We start from the raw sequence: 17,141 nt of genomic DNA on the forward strand, positions 1-17,141 counted from the left end.
TGGTTCTTTCTCTTGCTGCTCCTCATGCTAATCCTGTGTGACAGATAGCATAGATACATGGTCTTGCACATTGCATGCAGTGGACAAAAAGCTATGGAGCCATATCAGCCAATCAGGATAGAGAGACACCTGTTTGTCTTAGAGAAAAGAGAAGGCTTGCTCATTGCGTTCTGCTACTCTTTCCATGATCCTTTCACTCAACCGGTGTCACATATAAGAGGATTAGTGCTGTACAGTGGACAAGCCTTAATCTGCTTTTCGCTTGTGGTCGACTGATCCACTACATAACTTCGCTGTGTGTCGTGGCGTTGGTCAGGTGGAGCACAGGTCCGGTGCTTCACAGCTGCTAGCCAAGGATGTCTGTGATGCAAAGGTGTTTCAAACGTATAAAATGCAGGGAGCACAAGGATGTGGCCTTGATCAGCTTGGGAAATGTCCTGCACCGGGCCCACCTGTCTGAAGAAGCTGCTATTGTGGTTCACGCTGCCGTGGACACTGCTCCCGACAATGCCATTTGCCACTTCACATTAGGCAATATCTATGCTGTGAGTGAGCCGTGTTTATGTCTCACTTGGGCATTGCGCTATTATTCGCACATAAAATGGAAATGGGAAACTTTAAAGTAGAACAACTCTAACGAGTTGCAACTTGTGAGTGCATTGCATTTAACTGCTGCTGCACGTGTGCGCAACATTCTGCTTGTAGATTTAATTTCTTTGCCTCTGGGAATCTACAAAGTGCTGTGTGTCTGTATTACTATTCTCATATCTGTGATTATGTCCCCTGTTTGGTTGCAGGTCTTGGCAGACTACAACAAGAGCATTGTCTGCTTCGAGAACACCCTCAAAGTGCAGCCTGACTTCCAGAATGCTCGTCAGCGTCTCCATGCTGTTCACTGTCACAGCAAGCTGGAGGGCGCTTTGGAAGCTCAGCACACGTAAGAAGTGTATATACTATCTCAGCATTCCTGATGTTCCATCTCCAGTGCCTGAAGACGTTTCCTGCTGGCACCATAAAAAGAACCTGTCTGTACCTCCCCCCAAATTAAGAGTTGTGAAGTTCTAGATATATTAGTTCTTACTGTGGCTGCTTTGTATTGTTGCTACAGTATATCTGTGTCGAGACCTGCAATGGTCTGCTCCCAAACACTGTCAGTTGCATTTAGCTCCTCGAAGAGGCAGGACGTGTGTCGATTGAGCTGCTGAAGAATAATTTTCAATGTGGGGAATTCGGTTTAAATCACGGATCTGGGACCTCAAAGAGGTGCGGCGTAATGCCAATGCGTTTCTCTTATTTACCACTCAGTTTCCACTGAATTCATTTTTCCCCTTTCATTTAGGATGCTGTCAGTGACGCATCAATGTGCTCAGAGCCAGAGGGCTTCTGCACGGCCAGAGGGCTTCTATTTTCTGGATTTCGCTTATTACAAAACTTTGAATATCGCGAAATTTCCCCCGGTTTTTGCAGCTTCGAGTTAATAGGAGTTTACTACTTGAATAGCGAAATTGGAATTAGCCCCTAGCTAAAGCTTCCTCTTAAAAGAAAGAAAGCAGATAGTGCGGGCTCCTGCTGTGTTTGTTGCACGCACTGTTAGTGTGCCAGCATTCAATCTCCCCATCACTGCCTTCCTCGTTCCAGGTCTCTGCAACGCACACTTGGTCAGCTGCGGGAGTATCAGGAACAGCGGGAGCGTTGGCTCTACCAGAATGCCAAACTGCTGAGCGAGCAGGCACCGCCTGAGATGCGCTTGGAGCAGCACCTTGAGTATGAGGAGCACAAGATCCGGCAGAGCCTCGATGGAAAGGGTAACTGAGTGCTGTTTGCTTGTGAATGAAGAGTGGGCTTTGCACCATGTGATTTCATACTTACATGTCTTAAGCGTCACTTTAATTGCTGCAATTCTTGCTATGGTGCTCTGCTGATCAATCTCACAAGTGCTTAGCTTCAGTGCACTGCTAAATTGAAAATTTCAATGAATCCCTTGCCGCTTATGTGCATTTCAACTTTCTCTCTGTCTCTCTGTTTTTTGTTTGGTTGTTTGAGTACAGGACTAGCCTTTACAAAATTAGTGTTTAAGTTGGTGACATAAACGACTGTGCTGAAATAAGCAGTTATAACACCAAATTATATTTTTTTTAATAAGCCACCTAGTAGGTTTCTTTTGGTATATTAGTGTGGATATGAATAGCTGAAGCTTCTTTATGATCATGCGGTATGCAACAATGGTATTCACACATAACCTGGCCAAATGTTAGTTGTTGCCAAATTGCCTGCACCAAAGAATAATTGTTAGATAGCATAATTTCTGGGGCTTTGCCCACATTACTACTATTTCATGCCTGACTTGCCCATTAGAACCCCTGCAACATTTAAAAAAAATTATGTGTCATTTTCATGGCACACAGAGAGACTTTGTGCTTTTTGATAACTACAGATGTGTCTGCTGATTCGGTGACCTTAGACATGCGCAATGGTGCCTGCTGGAGAAGGGTGGGGGAAAATAAATATCTCCTAAGCAACCCCCTCCCATCACACCTTCCCCATGGCAACTCCTTGCACACCTCATTGTAGCCATATACAGGGTGATTGGGGTAAATTTGACACTTGTTGGTGAAAAACAAAAAAAGGCGATAACTCCAGCAAAACAATTTTTCAAGCACATGGAAAAGGGGCATAAAGGTGAAACGATGAGAAAGCGAACCACTCAAAGAAGCCACCCTCAGCATCTAGAACTACCTTGAGGTGGCTCCAGAATCCGACACCAGTGGCCTTCACAGTGTACTGAGGAAGAGCAGCAAAAGCCGCCTGAATCTTGTTGATCAGTGGAGTCTTGGCGTTATTTGCAGTGCGGTTGTTCACATGCTCAACCACTCCCCACATAAAAATTCATAATATTTTAATCAGGGGAGCTGGGGGGCCAGCTCCCCTGATTGCCCCCAGAGCTGCCCAGAGCTGCTGCCCCCAGAGCTGGGGGCAGCGCGAGCCCTCAGCAGCAGGTCACATTCATCAGTGCTTAAATCGCTGAAGTTGAGCCCAGCATCGCGAGCCAATGTGTCGTCAGGGTCGTCCATTGCAATGAGCGTCGAAGTTGGCGTCATAAAATAAAGAACCAGCTTATCGTCGCGCGCTTTCCCTTTTGCTAGCCATCATAGTTCCGCTTTCGTGCTGCTGTCGGCTCTGTCTTGGCTCTGTTTCTGGCCGCGCGTTTGCGTTTTGCACAGAAATGCTGTAGCGCCGTCTGTGGGCACCGTTTTACTCACCGACAGCGCAATGTCACTATGAGACCATGACCTCACCACTCCTCGATCGGAGGGTGGGCGATTTGAACTGCTCTAGAGGTATGCGGACGCTTCCGAACGCATTTTCTCTTAAAATAAGTCTCTTCTTCGCCCCAAACAAGCGTTTCGGGGTTTCTGGGATGGTATTTCAACAGTCCACATTAACTTAAAGGGAAGCTGAAAGCTTTTCCTGAAAAAGTAAGTGAAGAGCAGTACGCCGTGGTTTTCAACCCTCTGAATTCGAATATCGCATCGAAATTGAGCGAAAGAAAGCGCAAACATATTTTATTTCGACGAAAAGTGCAGCAGCAGACACGCCCAGCTCGCGCGCCTCGTTTCCGCCTGTGATTGGTCGGGCGCATTGTGACGTCAACAATGGTGTTCATCCGCACCGACTGCTGCCGCTACACACGAAGCATGGTGCAAGGTGGTTTGGCGCTGTGGTTTGGTGAGAGGGTAATGGTAAATTTCGAGAGCTTGCGTTTCTCTGAGGAGTTCGGCGTTAAGTCCAAACTCTACGAGAGTGATATTGCGCGCGACGGTGAAGGGCGACGGCTTCGAGCGACAAAACGGGCTGTTGCTTGAACAAATCGCTCGGTGTTGTCGCTCGATCGCTCGTTTCTAGAAATCTAGAACTCATCGCTCGTCGCCCGGAAATGCTATGAGCGACTAGGCAATTATGTGAAGCCGAAACTGGATGTACATAACTCAAATACTACTGTTTGTCACACGGAACGAGCAAACTATTGAATTTTATATGTGCAAGAATAAGAACCTAGTGCAAGACCTTCAGAAATATTTTATGCTCCTTCTTCAGTAAAATACATCAACTTAAATTGATAAAGCATGCGTCACGCTAGTTTCGGCGCATATATTGCTACCCTCATACCGGGAAGTCGTCGCTCAAAGCCGTCGCTCGCGTGGAGTTCGGCTTGCAGACGACGAGTGAACGCGACAGCCATCGCCTCGCTTGTAGCGCTGTCGCTGTTGCGTGCAAGATCACTTGTAAGGGGTTTATACTTGTACATACTACACGTACGTACTACATACTTGTACGTACTACATGTACGAGCCGATTGCGAAGAGCCGGCCTCTCCAAGAAGCAAAAAATGCTGGTGCAAGCACTGCTTTCCACGCGAACGAAGGCGAAGTGTTAGCATCTCCTTGTGTTGGAAATGTTCTTTGGCGAGTACGTTTTTGCTAAGCAGCATTCAGCGTTCCAGTGAGTACGTTTCTGGGCAAACAACTGTAGTGTTATGTTCCTGCATGCCTCCTCGTAGAACGTAAGCGGTGATGCGATCTTCAGCATTTGTGCACTGCCCCAAAGCTGTCGGCAATCTACACAGACGGTTTAAACGCGGGAAAAGTTTACCGGCTGTTGTAGCACGTGTAGTATAGAACCTTCATCAGCGCGCCATCCGCACGCTACTCGTAACCGGCGAATTCCTTCGGCTACGTGAGATGTTCAGTTTCTTATCTGTGCGAGAGACGGGGGAGCGCAACGTCTTGGCGTGAGCGGGCTTTCCAACACATGCAAACTTTATGCTTGCACTGCGTTATGGTAGCTGCATGCAGGCTGTTTCACAACACACGCACGAATAGAAAATTCACGGCGCTTGGCGATGAAACCTGCGTCAAGGGTGGGCGATAAACATGCACCTTTCGTTCAGCGTGCCAATTATTTTTTTTTAGGAGAACCCAAAGCACGCATTAATGATAAAATCCGGTAGTAATCGTCACGGAAGTGGTTAGAGCACAACACTATTGTTCTTGAGCGCTTGAAGTTGTTTCGCTTCACAGCAGCCTCCCACTTAGCTGAAAGCTTCTTGTCTTGCAGGAACTAATGGAACATTGGAACATCGTCGCGGCCGCTGGTGTTCGTGCAAGCGTAGGCTGCACAGAACGCCGGCATGATCGGCCTAAAAGTTCAATTGGTGCTGCGCACATCGACTACCACTCCTATATACACGCAAATAAAGGAATGTAGGGTCGAGCGAAGCAGATTAGGACGGCACGCACGCAGAAATAAGCCTGGTCAGGCACGGTCGCGGAGACTGCGAAGGAGCGGAACACCAGTGTTGACGTCACTAAGCCGCGGTTTCCGTCTCCGCTCGCATTGTCAGCGTCAGCAGCAGCGCGCGGCGCTCGACGGGGGGCGGATCTACAGCGCAATTTTAACCGATGATTGCGTCGCTCCTAAGTGAAAAATCCCCCCAAAATTTTACCTTCATGGTTTATAAGGTTCCCGCATCCGTATATGAGCGTCTTATTGAATTCGACAGACTCTTCAGCTTCCCTTTAATATTAACCTTTAGTGCCCTTCAAATTTTCCTTGAACAGCTGGTATAGAAGCTACATACAGTGTAGACCGGTTATAATGGAAGTCTCGGGAGTCGTAAAAATCCGCACTATAAGCGGTACCGCGTTATAACCAAAGCATGCTTTTTTTGGCTTTGGCCTATGCCAAATGGACCACCCACCTCTCAAACACAATTTATTACATATTTCACTCACACACACATGCAACACAATCGCAACACAGCACAGAAACCAAGTTCTCCTGACAAGTGCGGCATCAGCGAAAGAATGCTGTTATTTTCGTCTGGAGATTTTTTTAACAGCGTTTTTAACAATTTCGTCCTCTACAAGGCTTAAGCACTGAAGCGCTTTCTCACTCAAAATGTTCTTTGCGCAGTACATCTTCACTTTGCCGAAGTATTCCAAAGTGTCTTTGCACGGGACATCTGGGTCTGGCGCTGGGTCGACATCGTCATCCCACTCGTCTTCGATTGCAAGCTCTGCGCTACCGCATACCGCTGCGACGATCGCGTCATCCGAGCTCGCTTCCTTGCAGACAGGAAGCTCCGACTCACGGCATCGACATATTCTTGGAAGCTGTCTGCAGCGGAAACAAACTTGCTTTCAATGAGGCCGGACCACACGTCGTCGGTGTTGACCGTCTCATCGGCAACATTGTCGCTCGGCTCATCAGCGTCAAGAGCCTCTGCATTGCGCACGAGGCCTGCTTTGTTGAAGCACTTGCTTACTGTAGTGGCTTTTACCTGCCACCACAAAGCGGCAACCATATTGCTACATGCGTGTGGTATTTGGTTGTTTCAATGAGGCATGTGGGCGCCATCACCCGAGGAAAAAGGAGTAAGAACGCTCTCTGGCTCTTGAGCTGTCGGCTGAACTGGCCAGCGCTGCATTATCCCTTGTAAATATATTTTGTAAATAGTCTCCAGTTTTAATCCTTCGTTCGCGTAACATTTTGGTGGAGGGTGCTGTTCCCCGTCCTGGTCACGGAGCTCCGCAACGGCCACACCGTCCTGCTTTCTGCCATGGCTCCCAGTGACGACACCTCGTCTTCTATTCCTGCGACCCCGACAACAACATACGTTATGGTTACCAATCCCCGTGATCCTGGAATATTCTCTGGCCAAGGTAATGTCGACGTCGAAGACTGGCATGAGCCTGTTAGCCGAAACAACCGCTGGGACCCTACCATTATGCTAGTGAATGTCCTATTCTACTTGGGCGGAACTCCTCGTGTATGGTTCCGGACACACGAGGACGAGATCTCTAGCTGGGGTGCTTTCAAGGAGAAGCTCAGCGACCTCTTTGGAAATCCCACTGGTCGGTAGCTGGTTGCCAGAAAAGAGCTTGCTACTAGAGTTCAGTCTTCTACTGAATTGTATGTCTCGTACATATAAGACGTGTTCGCTCTTTGCCGGAAAGGTGACGAGAAAATGGCCGAGGTTGACAAAGTCGGCCACATACTCAAAGTCATCGCGGACGACACATACAACTTGTTGGTCTTCAACAATATGTCCACCATCGACGTCATTGTGAAGGAATGCCGCCGCTCTGAGCTCGCGAAAAGCCACTGCGTCATTCCACAGTTCTCCCGGCTCCTTAACACGGCTGCGTCATTCTCTTGTGTCGACCTTACCGCTTCACCACCTTTAAATGAGCATGTCACACGTATTGTTCGCCGCGAGCTCGAGGCCACAAGTCCTGCGCCATTCCATCAATGCCCCCTTGACCCCCCCATTGACCAAGCAGCCCCAGCAATCTCTCTCATCCAGGCAGTTGTGCAGCAAGAGTTTGCAAACCTAGGTTTTCCTGCTGCTTGCTCCGTCTCCCGACTCGACGCGCAGTCGGTGCCGACTGCTACGCCTCACAGCAATCTGTATTCCCCTCCCAGATATCGTAACCCTACCGAGTGGAGAACTCCGGATGACAAGCCCGTTTGCTTCCATTGCCTTCACATTGGCCACGTTGCTCGTCACTGCCACACCTCCTGGACGTCACCGTATTCAAGCTCCTTTTCCCCGTCTCCTTGCCCATATGCCAACCCCCGCCGTTACTCGCCTCGCCGTATGTCTCCTACTTCCGACGTATTCGTCGATGACAGTCGTCCTGCTCGCTCGCCGTCACCTCAGCGCTGTGGGTTCCCGTCGCCCCAGCCACACTGCTATTTGTCGCCAACCAATTATGGACCCTCCCTGACGGAAAACTAGGCCATGCAGCTCTTGGAGGTATTGCTGCATCTCATTCGTCCTGTCCAAATCCTCCATTGACGCTCCTCACCAACACAAACCTAATTGAAGTAAATGTAGATGGTGTTCCGTTGACCGCATTAATTGATACTGGAGCCCAAGTGTCTATAACGAGCGCTAACCTATGTCGTCACCTCAAAAAAGTTCTTATGCATGCCATCACTCGAGCCATATGCGTCGCCAATGGCGCCACTGTTGCCGTCAGAAATATGTGCACTGCTCACATAGGAATTTCTGGCCGCCAAGTTCCAGTCCTGTTCACCGTCCTGACCAGTTGCCCTCGTGACCTAATCTTCAGGCTCGACTTTCTGATGACGCATTCTGCCCTCATCGACTGTGCCACCAGTACGCTGTGCCTAGAGCTTCCTCTTCTTTCAGACGTTCGCCCTGAACAACCGAACACCCTCTGCACTACAGCATTTGTTCGCTTACTTCCAAAAGCCCTAACCTTCGGCGAATTGGCCTCAACGGCAACTGTGCCTGATGGCAACTATGTCATCGCATCTATTCGTGATGTCCTCCTGGCGCGTGACATCTTTGTACCACACTCCGTCATAACCCTTGCCGCTAATCGAATGTGTCTCCCTGTTATCAATTTTGGCTTGCCGAAGCAAGTGTTACCTGAAGGCATAGTGGTGGCCACGCTCCGGTCAGTGACAGCAGACCACGTCACTGCTTTTGCAGCCGACCCGTCTCCAGATCCTCCTTATTACCTGCAGGATGCCTTGAACCTCGACGGCCCATTACGTCCCATGGTCGCCCTGGACCTCGCACCTGACCAAGCAGCCGCTCTACATCGCCTTTTGATTTCCTACCGCGACATATTTGACACTGACAATCGACTGCTTGGTCAGACGTCACTTGTTAAGCATGGGATAAACATTGGTAAGGCTGTTCCCATCCACCACCGACCGTATTGCGGCTCCACGGCAGAGCGGCAAGTTATTCAGCAGGAAGCAAACAGTATGCTCGCCAGAGGCATTGTTGAGCCCTCATCGAGTCCTTGGGCGTCGCCGGTCGTGCTCGTCAAAAAGAAAGATGGCATGTGGCGTTTATGCATTGATTACCACCACCTAAACCGAATTACTAAAAAGGACGTTTACCCTTTACCACGAATCGACGACGCTCTTGATTGTCTTCACGGTGCCAAATATTTTTCATCCATCGACCTTCGATCTGGTTATTGGCAGATTTCTGTCGATGAGCAAGACCAAGAAAAGACCGCTTTATTCACTCCAGATGGCCTCTACCAATTCAAGGTTATGCCGTTCGGTTTACGCAATGCCCCTGCCACGTTCGAACATCTGATCGACTGCTTCAAGCTTTCAGATGGTCAACTTGCCTTTGTTACCTCAACGATGCCCTTGTGTTCTCTCCTACATTTGAGACGCACCTTGAGCACGTCACAGCTATCCTTGACGTCTTCCACAAGGCTGGGCTCCAATTAAGCTCATCGAAGAGTGCCACTTCGGGTACCGACAGATTACAGTGCTAGGCCATCTTGTCGATGCTTCCGGAGTACAACCCGACCCGGAGAAGGTTCGAGCAGTAGCGGCTTTTCCTGTACCTCAGTCTGTCAAAGACGTCCGTAGTTTTGTGGGGCTCTGTTCTCATTTCTGACGATTCGTGAAAGATTTCGCAGCAATTGCTCAACCACTCACTGAACTTCTGAAGAAAGACGTGCCTTTTACGTGGGGTTCACCTCAGGCTGCCGCATTTTCATGCCGTATCACGATTCTCACCAATCCACCAGTCTTCGTCCACTTTGACCCATCCGCACCTACAGAGGTCCAAACCGATGCCAGTGGTTATGGGATCAGCGCCGTCTTATTGCAATGCCAACACAGACACAACCGCATTATAGCCTGCGCTAGCCGGCTTCTGACAACTGCAGAGCGCAACTATTTGATTACCGAGCGCGAATGTTTTGCTCTCAACTGGGCTGTTTCAAAGTTCTGCCGATGTTTATATTATAAGCCCTTCTCAGTAATCACAGACCATCATGCGCTCTGTTGGCTTTCATCGCTCAAGGATCCTACTGGCCGGCTCGGTCATTGAGCCCTCCGACTGCAAGAATACCCCTACAGAGTGACTTATAAGTCGGGACGCCAACCCCAGGACTCAGATTGCCGCTTTCGCTACCCAGTCGAAGACACGACCTCTACATCTGATACTGACACCGACGCCTGTGTTCTCTCTGTTTTTCCACTGCTCCATGTCGCCGGCGAGCACGCTGTGACCCATCCTTGCCTATCATCATTGACAGGCTGGAATCGTCACTTGCTGAAAGTTCCCTTCGCTTATTCACCCTTCAAGATGGCGTACTCTACCACCAAATTGTTCACCCCAACGGCCCTGCATAACTCCTTGTGATCCCTAAACACCTTTGCTCAGCTGTTCTCCACGAACTTCACGACCTCTCCACTGCCGGTCACCTGGTTGTGTCACGTACCTATGATCAGATCCGCTGGCGCTTCTTTTGGCCAGGGCTTGCTCGCTCCGTTCAAAGATACGTAGCTGCGTTTGAGAAATGCCAGCGACGCAAGACACCATCGACGCTCGCTCCCTGCTCGGTACCTTCAACCACTCGACATTCCCGCGGAACCATTCTTTCGGGTTGGTTTGGACTTGGCCCTTTTCCTCTTTCTACCTCTACGAACAGCTGGATTGCTGTGGCCACGGATTACGCCATGCACTACGCCATCACCCGAGTGCTTCCTACAAGCTGCACCACAGATGTCGCCGATTTTCTTCTACGCAAAATTATTTTATTACTACATGGAACTCCGCGACAACTTCTCACGGACCGTGGCCGAACATTCCTATCAAAAGTTATCGCGGACATTCTGCAGTCCTGTGCCACGAGGCACTAGCTATCCACGTCATACCACCTGCAAACAAATGGCCTCACGGAGCGTCTCAATCGCACTTTCACAGACATGTTCACGAAATATGTCTCTTCAGATTGCACTGACTGGGACCTCGCTCTACCGTTTGTCACATTTGCTTATAATTCCTCGCGCCACGACACAACTGGTTATTCCCTGTTTTCCCTTCTGTTCGGCCGAGAACCAGCACTGCCCCTCGACACAACCCTCCCTGTTCACGTGGCACGGACCAGTGAATATGCACTCGACACGATCGCCCGCTATGCCCACGCAAGGGAAATTGCCCGTGACCGCCTTCTGAAATCCCAAGAGAGTCAGAGGCGTTTGTACGACCGGCGACACCGAGACGTGCACTTCCCGCCTGGTTCTTTAGTGCTTCTATGGTCTCCGTCGCGTCAGGTCAGCCTGTCAGAAAAACTGCTGTATTGTTACACAGGCCCATACCGAGTGCTTCGTGGCGTGACTCCCGTCACCTATGAGATCGCCCCTGACGCCCCATTTGCTTTCCAGTCCAGTGATATCGTGCACGTTACATGACTGAAGCAGTATTACCCTCCCAGTGATGACATTTAGATGCTCTGGGACATCGCCTCTGCCACCGGGGGATTATTCTACACGCGTGTGCTATTTGGTTGTTTGAACGAAGCGCGTGGGTGCCATCACTCGAGAAAAGAGGAGGAAGAAAGCTCTCTGGCTCTCGAGCTGTCGGCTGAACTCACCAGCGCTGCATTATCCCTTGTAAATATATTTTGCAAACATTCTCCAGTTTCAACCCTCGTTCGCATAAAAATATCAATCGCGCCCCTTAAATTCACTTTAAGAGGCTGGTGCTGCTGCATGCTCAGCAAAACTCTTTCGCAGGTGCCTTTTTTGTAAAGTGCCTTTATGGTTGTGATGACACCCTAGTCAAGTGGCTGACATATTGCAGTTGTGTTGGCAGGCAGAAACTTTAACTTGACTGCAGTCAACTTTGACTTGAAGTTGTAGGCTGTGCGATTGTCGAGAATGTGCGTGACCTGTCGCTTCCCTGCCATCATGTCTTCATCGAACTTGTAAAGCCAGCTTGTGAACATGTCTTGTGTCATCCTTGCCTTTTTGTTGGATTTGTATGTCACTGGCAGGCACTCTCGCTTTTTAAAGCAACGTGGCCTCGCTGATTTTCCAATGTCAAACAGGCAGTGCTTGTTGCTTCCATCCATATTAGCGCAGAACAACACAGTTATGCGCACTTTTGAGGCCTTGCGGCCAGAGCAGGCTTCGCCTCTCATAGCAAGAGTGTGGTTGGGCAGAAGGTTATAAAATACGCCAACTTCGTCAACATTGTATACGTCTCAGTCCGTATACATGGACAGCATGGTTTCCAAATTTAAGCGAAGCCAGATTTCGATGGACTCGTCTTTGACATCACCGCTTTCACTGCTCACCACTTTGCAGCTGATGCTACGGCAAACCTTGAATTGCTGGATCCATCCATTAAGTGGGTTGAAATCGTCTTGGCCTAAAAGAGCACCAAGGGACTTGGCTTTTTGTTGGAGCATGGGGCCACTCACTGGTATGTTCTGAGCCCTAACTTCACGGAACCATCTCAAGAGCCCTGCATCCACGTCTTCGTACTTCAACCTATGTATTCTCTTCCGTGACAGGGAAGACGAATCTTGCTGCAGTTGCTGCCGCAATTTGTCCTTGTTCTTGTATATGGTCGACATGGTTGTGTTGGAAATGCCATATTTGGCTGCCACCGACACCTCCTTCAGCTCACTTTCTATGTCCCTCATAACGCATTCCTTCGTCTCCAGCGATAAGGCATGCCCCTTTCTCACCCCGCTTGAAGACGCCGCCGACGCCATGGTGACAAAAGCCCGACAACACACGTGCACAGAGGACAACTACGACACGACTAGATCACGACGTGCACACACCAAATGCAACAAAGAGACCGAAAAAAAAAAGGAGTGCGCTGCCCCCGCTATCGCTTCTACCCCACACTCCGCATAGCGCGCACCCTGATTAGACGCTGCTATAGTGACGAAAACACTTGCCCTCCTTCCTCTAGTCTCCCACCCTTCTCTTCCTTGTTGTTTTGCTTTTCGCCGCTGGTCTCCAGTGTGCGCGCACACCCCCCCCTGCTCCACTTTTATGCGCCCGGCAACCGTGCGGCCGTGCGGGCCGTGCTCAACGCCTCTGAGGAAAGGTTGTGCTCCGTGTGCCGATTTCATGGTCGCGCGCTTAAAGGAACCGCACTATAAACGGTATTCTGCTTCGCGCGCCTTTGCAATAAGTGGTCCTCCTATACATTGAGTTCTGTGGGAGTTATATCAGTGGCCAAAAAACCCACACTATAACCAGTCCCGCGCTAAAAGCGGTTACATTATAAGTGGTCTGCACTGTATTAGCTAGCTGCAAAGCCATTAAACCTCCCTAGCAGCCATGTGCACCCAGTGTGCCCCCCCCCCCCACACACACACACATGCTCCCCCTGGCTATGCTCTTGGTTTGCAGAAACACCAGGTTCACTGAGCCAGTAGGTTCTTTGTAAAAATTCCATATATACCTTTCCATATAAAACTATTTTGCTCATGCATATGCTTGTGCTGTGCGCAGGGCACGACTGCTTCCAGTTTGAGCAGAATGGCCACATGGTGCTGAGCTGCAACATGCGTCGGGACCCTTACCAGCTGAACAGCTTGCTGGACCTGAGCCTCAATGTGCAGTTCGTGCAGGCCGTGGAGTCGCGTGTCAGCCAGCTGAGCCAGAAGACTGGTGCTCGTGGTGGTGGCAGCCGCTCCTCGTCGAGCTCCTCTCCCAGCCAACCTCCCCCTCCTGTACAGTCCGAGGAGGAATGCCAGAACGTCTGAGGTTTGTGTCTCAGACACTCTTGACATTTTGACTGCTGGAATGACAAGTCATAAATGAAAAGTGAGCACACGGGTTCGACATCCAGTGAAACACAATGACTGGGTGACTTGACTGGTTTATCTATAGGTACAGCTAAAGCCCCTGCATCTACGCGCTACCGCCGCTTTCTTAAGTAGCGACAACCTTTGTTGTGCGCCGCCTTTTTCCCTCACACCAAATCCGGTTCCGGTATTTCCGGTTCCGGCATTTCCGGTTTAAAAATTTCCGGTTCCGGCGTTTCCGCTTCCTGGAGTTGCGCTGCGGGAATTTCCGCTTTGACTGCTGTTAGACGATGGTGAGACGTCCGCGCGTGCTTAGCAGAGCTGTGGCAGTCACCATAAGAAGAATGCAAAGGGGTCAAGCTGTTGTATTCCGCTGAAGTAGTAGTTCGCGGTCACTGTTGTCCAAATGCACGAAAAACGGCAGTGGTCTCCAAGCGCCCAGGCACTACATTCCACTGTATGTTGTCGCTCGTGCCACAACCCGTCGCAGGTTGACGCGAAGCAGCGAACACGAGCAGATCGCTGGTTACAGTAGGCGGTGGTTCTTGGATGGAATCGCATTCACAGTTTCAACCGCAACTCGTGCAAGTAAAGCCTCTCCAGCGGCGCGAAACTAATCAACGCTAAAAAACAAAGTGTCACTTCCACTCGGAACAGGAAGCTGCAGCTACGTAAGTTCCGATTGACGCCGGAAGCTAAGCGGGTGAGTGGGAGAGGAGCGTGGAGGAGGAGGGCAGGTTGGCGGTACTTAACCTGGTCGGCGGAAACGTGTATGGAGGGGCTTTAGGTACAGCATGAACAAATGGAAGACAAAGGATGAGAGCACGCCGATGAAGCACAGACTCTCAACTGAAATTTTAAAGGCCAACTGCAGTGCAATTTCACTTTGGATAAATTTGTTATAAATTAGTAGTATATAACACTGAATCAATCTTGACAATGCCGCAGGGCTGATTATTGTGTGTCATTCTCTTGTTAGAAGTCTTTAAACAGCACCTAAGCATACAGTGCATGCACCTGGTGGTTGTTGCGATGATGCAAGTCCCAGCATGCTGCCTCCATCATTTCTCAGCGCATCGTGGGCAGGCACATAAGCTGCCTTATCTCAGAATCCATACCAAGTAGCTCCGCTTCCTAAGTCGTGCGCCACTTCTAGGGAGCAGTAATGACAGAACTTTTTTCGGTTTTCGAAAATTGTTATCTTTATGAGCTTTTCGTGATGCTTCCGCTCACACTTCAAATGTCAAATTTTGCACGGAGGCTCTTCTATGTAAACATTATGTTAAGTATGCTTTTTACGCAGTCCCACTTTACATTTGGCCGTTGACCATTTAAAGATGAGAAATCGCTTCTGCGATTTTACGCTTAAAAACCATGATTCAATTATGAGGTACTCCATACTGGGGACTCTGTATTAATTTTAATCACATGGGGCTGTTTAATGTGCCTTCAATACAGTGTATGCGAGGGTTTTCGCATTTTGCCCCAATTGAAATGTGCCCACCGCAGCCGAGAATTGAACCCTAGACCTTGTGCTTAGCAGCGCAATGCCATAACCACTAAGCAACCATGGCAGGGACAAAAAAAATTAAGTTGGCTTGCCAAAAATCTTGAATATCTTTGTTTGCTTCTATCCATGCCCTCCAAATATACATTTGTGACTATTTTTGTTCCTTTCTCGTGTTACCTTTTCTTTTTCTGTAAATTCTCTGCAGGTAGCTTTCGTTGTGCCAAACTGAGTTCAGTTTTCCTGCATAGCACGGCTACACAGCCCCACAGCTGTGCTGCGTGTCTTCGATTTAGAGAAAGAAAACCTGTCCTGGGGGGGTTCTGCATTTAGCAGTTCACGTCTGCATGATAGATGTGGAAACATTCTATTGCTCAGAGGGCTTCATTGTAGTCGTTGCACCATGTCCATGCTTTCTTGTCAACATGTTTTCATGCACAATACACACCTTCTTGTCAGTTTCTCATTTCTCACCATGGCTGGAAAATGAGAAAAGTGTTATTGTGTGAGCCTTGGTAACATGGTGTAGCAGGCTTTTCCTCTTTTAGACTTTGCTCTTTTAGAGGAAGGGGAACCTTCCTCCATCTTATGGGCTTCCACATAACTGATTTGCCATAGTCAGTCTCCCTCGGCTTAGAGTTGGACAAATAATTTAGACTGGCTCTGCTATCTACTGGCCTCATGGTTAGCTCAGACGTTAAAAGTATTGGTAAAGCATTCGGCCCGGGTTTGATCACTGGACTAGGACAAATTTTTCTTGAACTGTAACACTTTGTATCTGAGAAATCCAAATTGGGTTTCTTTTGTAGCTATGTAACATGCTTTGCCATGTCAAAGAAGTTTCACTGTGTGGCTTGCTGCAGTAATAATGTTTTCCACTTCAAGAGCAAATTTGCACTTTTATCAGTGTTGAAGCTGTGCATACCTATGTGCAACACCATGTCCACATCTCTTGGCATGAAGTAACCCCATCGCTCTAAAGTTTCGTTCTAAATTATTTTAGACAGTGTATGGTTATGCCATTTATGATAAAGGCACCAAAGAGATCAGGTGAGCCCTACACATCCGAAAAAATAAAAAGCAGGTGTGATTGTAATATACAAGATGTACTCGTCTAAAACATTTATATACTTAAACTTGCAAAGATGTGCTCAGCTTATACAAAACACAAAAGGAATCCAGTGTTCAGATGATGCTCATTAGTGGCAGCTTTAATTGTTTTCTTCTGTTTTGTGTCTCGTTGCAGGTGAAGCCAGAAGAGAACGAAGTCACTGAACAAATATTTAAAAGAAGAAATGCCTGCCATGTGTTCACTTCACGCACACTACTGCAGAAGATAGATGTCTAGTCTCAATGTTGGCAAATTAATTAATGCATAATGCATTGCACAGGGTGTTCCCTGTTATACAGTTACCAAGCAATGCTTGCAGCTTTTTTTGCACAAGTTGTGCAAGGCCTAGAAAAGAATGGTCAGCAGGAGCAACTATCTGTGGCATTGCTGTTTGAGTGCCATTAATGTTCACGCATACTATTGCAGAAGTGTCTGCAACTATCCACTAATTGCTGTTGTCATCACTTGAAGTCCTCATATAACTGATGTACATACACTGTTCACCCTAATAAAAAGAACGCACAGTTTTAAGCCACTGCAACATGATGTATGTCTGCTTATTGGACACATTACATAAAGGCTGGCTGTTTGCTGTGGTCGTCACTTTCTTGAATGTGTGCACTCAGTGCAAATGTAGTTACATGCATTTTGTCTATCCTAAATATTAAAGCATACCAAAAAAAAATATTCTTTATGGAAGTTTTGTGGAGATCATGATGCTTATCATCAGAAGCAACTGTGCAGAAGAGCAAAAATAGGTTGTAGCACATTTGGCATGCACTCGCAAGTCAGAATGGCAATTTAATAGCCTAAAAAAGAGTGCTTTGTTGTTGCTGTGTTATGCTATTACCCAACTATAAGGCAGAGATGTGCCTTGGGCTGCCAAAGCCCCACCAGC

The 17,141-nt window shown here is 48.6% G+C and overlaps 1 protein-coding gene across 1 annotated transcript in view; it reads left to right on the forward strand.

Moving 5' to 3' along the window:
• Positions 1-16,784, forward strand: part of LOC142579291 (tetratricopeptide repeat protein 17) — a 31,436-nt gene extending 14,652 nt beyond the window's left edge. The window contains exons 6-10 of the mRNA XM_075689339.1: positions 398-545; positions 798-937; positions 1,639-1,805; positions 13,330-13,584; positions 16,379-16,784. Coding sequence (XP_075545454.1) covers positions 398-545; positions 798-937; positions 1,639-1,805; positions 13,330-13,583 — 709 coding nt within the window. The 3' untranslated portion in view covers position 13,584; positions 16,379-16,784. The remainder of the gene's footprint in view (positions 1-397; positions 546-797; positions 938-1,638; positions 1,806-13,329; positions 13,585-16,378) is intronic.
• Positions 16,785-17,141: the final 357 nt, after the last annotated feature.

Source organism: Dermacentor variabilis, chromosome 4 (genome assembly GCF_050947875.1).
Source record: "Dermacentor variabilis isolate Ectoservices chromosome 4, ASM5094787v1, whole genome shotgun sequence".
NCBI lineage: Eukaryota > Metazoa > Arthropoda > Arachnida > Ixodida > Ixodidae > Dermacentor > Dermacentor variabilis.